Source organism: Nerophis ophidion, linkage group LG19 (genome assembly GCF_033978795.1).
Source record: "Nerophis ophidion isolate RoL-2023_Sa linkage group LG19, RoL_Noph_v1.0, whole genome shotgun sequence".
Classification (NCBI taxonomy): domain Eukaryota; kingdom Metazoa; phylum Chordata; class Actinopteri; order Syngnathiformes; family Syngnathidae; genus Nerophis; species Nerophis ophidion.
The window spans coordinates 22,295,470-22,304,676 of NC_084629.1; the positions used below are offsets into that span (position 1 = coordinate 22,295,470).

The window sequence follows — 9,207 nt, forward strand, 5'->3', positions numbered from 1 at the left end:
GACCATAACTAAATCATGCCAGCAAACACTCGTAAAAACATAGTATTTTGCACAAAAGTTTACTTAAATGAATATATGTGTATGGCAGTGACCATTTTTAAAGATACACATTTAATTTTTAAACTTTGGGACACATTTGTTTATAAACGAGCTACTTACCATGGTGGGCATTAGTGAAACGTCATTTCCTGGTTCAAAATAATGGGGTGTGGCTTAAATCTAGAATCAGCCACGCCTCGAAAACTCTTGCGTTTGGGTAGTGACATAAAAACGAATTTATGTCTTTTAACATTAGTTTAGAGTTTATCATTTAGATCTTTTAAATCACACCGTTGAAACAAATCTAAAAAAACGTTCAAAGCGATATTTTCACAAACTTAAATTTAGGGGGCAGGATTGGGGACGGCTCCATCTTAATAGAAAGTACTCCAGAAAAGAGGATTTTGTTTTTATTTCTGGTATCTCTATATCAAATAATACACTGGGTTTAAACAGCTAATCTCAATTAAAATCCAGGTCTGAGCACTAATTAGTTTTATATTAAAATGCTTTTTTAAACATAGAACGCCAAATAAGCGGCAAAATTGTTTTTAATCGAGAATCGCTTCTGAATCGAATCGTGCCCCCTAGAATCAGAATCAAGTTGAACCACGAAATATGTTGGTTTTGTATATTTTCGTAGTCCAGTAATCAATCGATTACTTTGTCCGATTACATAATTAATCGGGGGCTGGGGTGAGGGGGTGGGGGTGTAAACTTTATAACGCCTTTTTCTGCTTGTCAGAACCTTCATCCGTTTTTTTTTTTATAGATGCACATTATTATTCCTGAAATTGCACTTTTAACTACGTTAGAAACTAGGTCTGCGTATTTAAAGTTCGAAATGTCGTCCATTTTTATTAGTCACGTTGACCAAACGATTAATCGAAGCAACGGATTATAAATCAAAGCTTTTTCACCAAACCATTAATCGTTGTTATTGTTTATGTCGTACAGCAGAGTCTCAGTTGCTGAGTAGGTCATTGCCGCTGTAAGTGGGTCATAGGAAACAGAAGATCCACATTGTGCGCCGGGATCCAGAATCCAAGCCGATGAGAGGACGGAAACCAAATCTTGAAGCGGGCTGACAAAAGAACGTGTATTTGAAGGCAGCCCGAATGCTTCGTATTTCAGGTCGTGGCCTGAGGCTGTGGTCTGTGCTGAAGCTGTGCCGCGTCACCCAAAGCTAACAAAATGCTTTGACCTTGTTTTTGGTCCAATCCCAGGAGACCGCCTTGCCTATAAAGATCCCCAAACGTGAGTTCGACAATTTCATCCGAGTCTTGCCTCCCTGTCGCAGTCCAAGTCTTCACCACGTCCGGCCACGAAGATGAAGATCCTTTTAATCGTCCTCTCCATGATAGCGAGTAGTCATCCGCTGAAGCTGAGCGACTGCGGCGCGGACGCCAGGAGACCTCAGATGACTGACATCTCGGTGCAGTGCGGCACGTCCTCGATCAGCCTGGCCGTCCAGGTTTGCCCGGTCATCTACACGGGCTACAACGAGACCCTGCTGATCCTCAACCACATGATGGACTCAAACTGTCGGGCCACGCTTGACGAAAGCGTGTGGCCCCCCGTGGCTCGCTTCGAATTCCCCCTCAACTCGACGCACGCCTGCGGGAGCACCTTCCTGACCACCAGCTCCGCCGGCACCGGCGTCTTCTCAGACTTTTCCAACATCCAGACAGTGAACATCAGCGGCGTGATCCGCTCCATCGACCCCACCACCGGCACCATCACGTACAACGCGGAGCTGAAGTACTTCTACTCCTGCGCGTACCCCTTAGAATACCTGGTCAACAACACCCAGATCGACGTGTCGGCGTCCTCCGTCGCCGTGAAAGACAACAACGGCAGCTTCATCAGCACCTTGAACATGAAGCTCTTCAGCGACCCTGACTACCTCCAGCCATTGGTCATACCCAGTCTCGGCCTGGAGCTGCGGACCAACGTGTACGTGGAGGTGAAAGCCGTCAACCTGACCGGGCAGTACCACGTCCTGCTGGACCGCTGCTACGCCTCCATCTCGGCGCTGCCGTCCAACTCCAGCTCCTTCAACCTCTTCGTGCCGTGCTCCAAGGACCAATTCACCACTATGATCGAGAACGGCGACAGCCAGAGCGCCCGCTTCCACTTCCCGGCTTTCCGCTTCATCGAGCAGCAGAACGAGACGGTGTCCACCTACTTCCTGCACTGCATCACCCGCCTGTGCGAGAGCAGCACCTGCAGCATCTTCAAGCAGTGCAACAAGCGCCGCAAGAGGGAGACGGTGGAGGCCACGCCGGACGGTGTGACTGAGCCGTACACCATCACCTCTAAGAAGCTCATCACCAAAACCGAGACCAGCGAGTCCAAAGAGGAGCCCCTGGTCGACAGCGACAAAGACCGGTCCGCCGTCGGGCTCAGCGTTGCAGTCGGCGTCCTCGCTTTTGTTTGCGCCGTGGCCCTGTGTGCCGCCGCCGTCTTCTACAAGAGGCTCAGGAACTAACCGGACCAGTTTCCGGCGCTCGCCCGTTTGGACGACTCGACTCTTTTATCCTTCGTCAGCGTAGCTTTAGGAGTCGAGTTCGAGGTTTGTCATGCATGTCCGCACTTCAGAAGCTTTGATTCTAGAAGACCGTTTTTTACGTGGAATGTCCGGGGGTTGGGGGAAGTTTTGAAAGTGAAGTCAAAGTAGCTCCCAAAGTATTACGTGTAATTTATTCTGTTGACTAACAAACTTTGTCTGCACTTAATAAACCATCTAAAAAACCGACATGTCTTCTTCATTTGCTTCATCTCCACAATAAAACTTGTGACTACTACTACAGTTCTCCGCTTTTTTAAGTATAAGTACTTACTGTCGCAATTTACAAGAATCAACTCGAGGACCCGGGGTCCAAATATGACTGATTATTTTCATATAACATTCATTGCTTCTGTGAAGACCACAGTCAACATAATCTACGCGCAAACTACTGAGTCTTCACTGGGACACTAGTGAAATACCGACATCTAGCCACGAGGGTGTTTGTTTTTCCATCCATCCATTTTCTACCGCTTATTCCCTTCCGGGGTCGCGGGGGGCGCTGGCGCCTATCTCAGCTACAATCGGGCGGAAGGCGGGGTACATTTAAATTTATTTTTTTTTTTTTTTTTTGTGACTCATGTGGCCGAGTCCAGATGCTAATGTCCAAGTCAATGTAGAAAAAAAGCTACTGAAATTGTAAACAAAAGTCCCTCATAATCAGAAAATTAATTAATAAATAGTGTCGGATAATACTGGAAATGGGAATAAATACATACATTTATGAAAAAAATAAATTAAAAAAAGATTAAAAAGATAAAATAAATATATATGAATATATACATATACAGTATATTTATTTTATTTTTTTTCTCTTTTTTATTTATTTTTTAATTTATTTATTCATTTATTTATTTTTTTATATAAAGCTTGAACATGTAGAGCAGATATGATGTATCTAATACATTTTTTTTGAGTAAAATTATTTCATATAATAATATCTTTGAGTTTGTGTGTTTTTTGTATTGTTTTTCTTTCAATTAGTGCAATACTGCAATCAAATGTATGAAAATGAAATACTTAAAAAAAAAGTTAAACTATATGATGAATCTAATCTTGTAATTCATTTTACTTACTTACTTTTTAATTTCATTATTATTGTTTTGAAATAAAATGCTATTGTAATAGGTAAAAAATGTTTAGCAGATTTTCTTTAAAGAGTTTGTGTCTAATTTTCTTATGTAAAATATTGTGTTGAAAATAAACAAATAAATAAATAAAATAAATAAATAATTAAATAATGCGGACGTTGTACCGATCCGTTGTGGTGAAGAAGGAACTGAGCCGGAAGGCAAAGCTCTCAATTTACCGGTCGATCCACGTTCCTATCCTCACCTATGGTCATGAGCTTTGGGTCATTACCGAAAGGATAAGATTACGCGTGAGTAACAATTATTAAAGTTGTTGAAAACTATTAAAGTCGTACTTTAGCTGTCTTTTTATTTCATCGTAAAGTTCCAACTGAGTGTCGTATCATTTTTAACTGTAAAGATCTCCTTTTTACGCCTGAGTAACAATTATTAACATAGTAAAAAACAAGTCAAGTCGTACTTTTACCGTCTTTGTTAAATATCGTAAAGTTCCAACCGGGCGTCGTATCGTTTTTAACCGAACTGAACATCTTTTTACGCCTGAGTAACAATCATTAAAGTGGTAAAAAAAACGAGTAAAGTCGTACATTTACCTTCTTTGTTAAATATCGTAAAGTTCCAATTGAGCGTTGAATTATTTTTAACTGTACAGAACTTCTTTTTATGCCCGAGTAACAATTGCTAACGTTGAAAAACGAGTGAAGTCGTACTTCTACCGTCTTTATTTATTGTTAAGTTCCAACTGAGTGTCGTATCATTTTTAACCGTACTGAACATCTTTTTACGCCTGAGTAACAATTATTAACGTAGTAAAAAAACGAGTAAAGTCATACTTTTACTGTCTTTGTTATTTATCGCAAAGTTCCAACTGAGTGTTGTATTGTTTTGACTTCCGTGCTTAGCATCTTTTTACCCCTTTAGTAACAATTATTAAGGTTGTTAAAAAACGAGTAAGGTCGTACTTTAACTGTCTTTATTTGAACATGTTTTTAGGCCTGAGTAACAATTATTAACATTAAAAAAACGAATAATGTCATATTTTTACCTTCTTTGTTAAATACCGTGAAGTTCCAATTGAGCGTCATGTCGTTTTTAACTGTACCGAACTTCTTTTTATGCCTGAGTAACAATCGATAACGTTAAAAAAACGAGTGAAGTCGTACTTTTACCGTTTTTATTTATCGTAAAGTTCCAACTGAGTGTCATATCGTTTTTAACTGAACTGAACATCTTTTTACGCCTGAGTAACAATTATTAACGTAGTAAAAAAACGAGTCAAGTGGTACTTTTACTGTCTTTGTTACTTATCGTAAAGTTCCAACTGAGCGTTGTATCTTTTTTAACCGTGCTGAACTTCTTTTAACGCTTGCACGCAGTCGAGCAGAGTTGTCAGGCTCCACTTTGCAGGCAGGACGTGCACGTTATGGACTTCCTGCAGCAAATAAAAGCCTCCCTTGTCAGCGAGCGCAACGTGCTGAGTGAGCGCTGCGTGTTTATTGGCCCGCGGGGAGCGGCCTGTCATTGCCGGATTCCGGCGAATGAAGAACGGCGCTCGCTTCTTGCCACTCGCACAATTCCCGCTTGTTGGCCTGAAGGATTCGCCGTGGACGTGACGCCCGCGTGACGCTCCCACCAGGTGTCGAGTTCCTCTCGGCGGGGGGCTTCGGGCCAGGAATGAAAGTGTGGTGCACGACTGATTTCATTTCATGCTTTCAGACTTTTATGAAGTCCATAAAAACATTCCAAACATGTCCAGCAATCCTAAATCAAAGATCGTCATTTTCACGCATGCAAACATTGTTGAAGCCTGTGCTTTTATTTTGGAGATCATACTCAGTCTCAGTAGGAGGAATAATTTATTCTTTTTTTTCCTTCTCCTATTTAAGTTAATTTTGTAAGTGACAGTGGAATAGAACCTTTTTTTATTTTATTTGTATGTAATATTTTTTCATATTTATGTTTTATTATATGTATATATTTTGTTTTATTTATTCAATTTACTGCATTTTCTACATTGTTTATGCTCTATTTTTCTTTTTTCTAAATTGTCTATGCTCTACGTTCTCTTTTTCTACATACATAGTCTATCTTCTCCTTTTTCTACATTGTCTATGCTCTATGTTATCTAGTTTCTACATTGCCTGTGCTCTGTGTTCTCCATTTTCTACATTGTATATCCCCTATGTTCTCTAGGTCAGTGGTTCTCAAATGGGGGTCCGCGTACTCCTGGGTGTACTTGAAGATATGCGAAAGGGTACGTGAGATATTTTTTAGATATTCTTAAAATAGCAACAATTAAAAAATCCTTTAAAAATATATTTATTGAATAATACTTCAACAATTTATGAATGTAAGTTAATAAACTGTGAAAAGAAATGCAACAATGCAATATTCAGTGTTGACAGTTAGATTTTTTGTGGACATGTTCCATAAATATTGATGTTAAATATTTATTTTTTTGTGAAGAAATGTTTAGAATCAAGTTCATGAATCCAGATGGATCTCTATTACAATCCCCAAAGAGGGCTCTTTAAGTTGATGATTAATTCTATGTGTAGAAATCTTTATTTATAATTGAATCACTTGTTTATTTTTCAACAAGTTTTTAGTTATTTTTATATCTTTGTTTTCCAAATAGTTCAAGAAAGACCACTACAAATGACCAATATTTTTTACTGTTATACAATTTAATAAATCAGAAACTGATGACATAGTGCTGTATTTTGTTTCTTTGTCTCTTTTTTTCAACCAACCAACTTTTTTCTAGTTTTGACATTAACGTTGAAAAACTTATTCGGGTGTTAGCATTTAGTGGTCAATTGTACGGAATATGTACTGAACTCTGCAATCTACTAATAAAAGTATCTATCTATCAATCAATCAATCAATCAATCAATCAATCAATCAATCAATCCTCTGTTCTCTATTTTCTACATTGCCTATGCTCTATGTCAGAGGTCGGGAACCTTTTTGGCTGAGAGAGCCATGAAAGCCACATTTTTTAAAGTGTATTACCGTGACAGCTGTATCATATGTTTTAACTCTGAATACAACTAAATGCATGCATTTTTAAAGTAAGACCTACATTTTTTGAGTATAAGTCTTATATTTTATATCATTTTTATTCTGAAGCTAACCAATAATAAATAAAATACTTCTTTGGCAACACTAAATTGGCCCTAGTGTGTAAATGTGGGTGTGAATGTCGTCTGTCTATCTGTGTTGGCCCTGTGATGAGGTGGCGACTTGTCCAGGGTGGACGCCGCCTTCTGCCCAAATGCAGCTGAGATAGGCTCCAGCAACCCCCGCGACCCCAAAAAGGACAAGCGGTAGAGAATAGATGGATGGACTTCTTACCATTTATGTGACTTATTGAACAGGTGCGGTTGAAAACGGATGGATGGATTAAAATGCATAAGAATGTTTTAGATGTTAAACGTTATTTTTAACACCGATTACTGGCGGAATTATTCATTACTAATCGTGTTAAGTAATGTCAGCTCAGATGTATTTGAGAGCCAGATGCAGTCATCAAAAGAGCCACATCTGGCCCTAGAGCCATAGGTTCCCTACCCCTACCCTATGTGCTCCATTTTCTACATTGTATATGCTGTGAGTACTCCATTTTCTACATTGTCTATGCTCTATGTTCTCCATTTGCTATATTTCTATGCCCTATGTTCTCTAGTTTCTACATTGTCTTTGCTCTATTCTCAATTTTCTACATTGACTATGCTCTATCTTCTCTAGTTTATACATTGTCTATACTCTATGTTCTCCATTTTCTACATGGTCCGTACTCTGACATACTATGACATAGAGCATAGACAATGTAGAAAATGGAGAACATAGGGTATAGACAATGTAGAAACTAGAGAACATAGAGTTTAGATAATGTAAGAAAACTAGAGAACATAGGGTTCAGATAATGTAGGAAAACTAGAGAACATAGAGTTTAGATAATGTAGGAAAACTAGAGAACATAGAGTTTAGATAATGTAGGAAAACTAGAGAACATAGGGTCTATGTTCTCTAGTTTCTACATTGTCTATGCTCCATGTTGTGCGTGCTGTAGGTAGTGTATGTCCTCCACTCTGTGTGCAGGCACTAGGTGGCATAGGTGGGCAGAGTAGCCAGAAATTGTACTCAAGTAAGAGTACTGTTACTTTAGAGATGTATTACTCAAGTAAAAGTAAGGAGTAGTCACCCAAATATTTACCTGAGTAAAAGTAAAAAGTATGTTGTGAAAAAACTACTCAAGTACTGAGTATCTGATGAGTAACCTGATTGTTTAATGATTACGGCAACAAATAATGTACAAAAATATAAAAATAGCAATGAGCAAATTCAGAGCCAGGAATATCTCTTAAGCAACTAAAACAATGATATATATTAAATAATAGTACATAAAAATAAAAAAAAGGCACATTGAGCCACAATTACTTAACTGCACCATAGCCTCACTAGGCATTGATTGATTGATTGATTGAAACTTGTATTAGTAGATTGCACAGTACAGTACATATTCCGTACAATTGACCACTAAATGGTAACACCCCAATAAGTTTTTCAACGTTTATCAATTACTTAATAAATGACCAAGTCCAGGTGATCTACCTCATATATACATATACATACACACACACACACATATATATATATATATATATATATATATATATATATATATATATATATATATACAGTATATAATTTATATTTATTCTGCCGTTTTTGTTCACATGTGAAAGGTGTTTTAATGAATATACATGCATGTTTAACACAGATTCCTATCTTTTATGCAGACAAGAATATAAGTTGGTGTATTACCTGATTCTGATGACTTGTATTGATTGGAATCAGACAGCATTGCTAATAACGTCCACGTTTTCAAATGGAGGAGAAAAAAAGTTCCTCTGTTCCGTCTAATACCACATGAAAGTCGTTGATTTTTGGCATCTTATTTGTCCAGCTTCCATATTCGTTTTTATACACTTTACAAGAAATACATTGGCGGCAAACTCCGTAGCTTGCTAGCTTGTTTGCGCTGGCTTTCGGAGACTCTTATTTTGTTAGCGCAGGCGCGATAGAGCGGCACTTTTATTGTGAAGACAGGAACTGGGCGATCAGTCTTTAGGCTTTTGACGGGAAGTACGGTTGAAATAAAAAGTGTCTTTTTTCCTTTACACTTTTGATTGATTGATTGAAACTTTTATGAGTAGATTGCACAGTACAGTACATATTCCGTACAATTGACCACTAAATGGTAACACCCCGATACGTTTTTGAACTTGTTTAAGTCGGGTCATGTGACCACGTGGCTCTGTTTGATTGGTCCAACGTCACTAGTGACTGCATGTGATTGGTGAAACGCAGGCATGCGTATCCTACTTTGAAGGTCAGTGACAACCCAAAACAAACATTAACAGATCGATAAAAAAAAGTAGCGAGTAGCGAGCTGAATGTAGATGAATGGAGCGGAGTAAAAGTAGTGTTTCTTCTCTATAA

General features: G+C 38.6%; 1 protein-coding gene across 1 annotated transcript; it reads left to right on the forward strand.

Moving 5' to 3' along the window:
- Positions 1-1,356: 1,356 nt before the first annotated feature.
- On the forward strand, positions 1,357-2,530 carry LOC133537769 (zona pellucida-like domain-containing protein 1). Its single transcript, XM_061878853.1, has one exon. The coding sequence runs from the start codon at positions 1,370-1,372 to the stop codon at positions 2,528-2,530; it is 1,161 nt and encodes a 386-aa protein (XP_061734837.1). The 5' UTR covers positions 1,357-1,369.
- Positions 2,531-9,207: the final 6,677 nt, after the last annotated feature.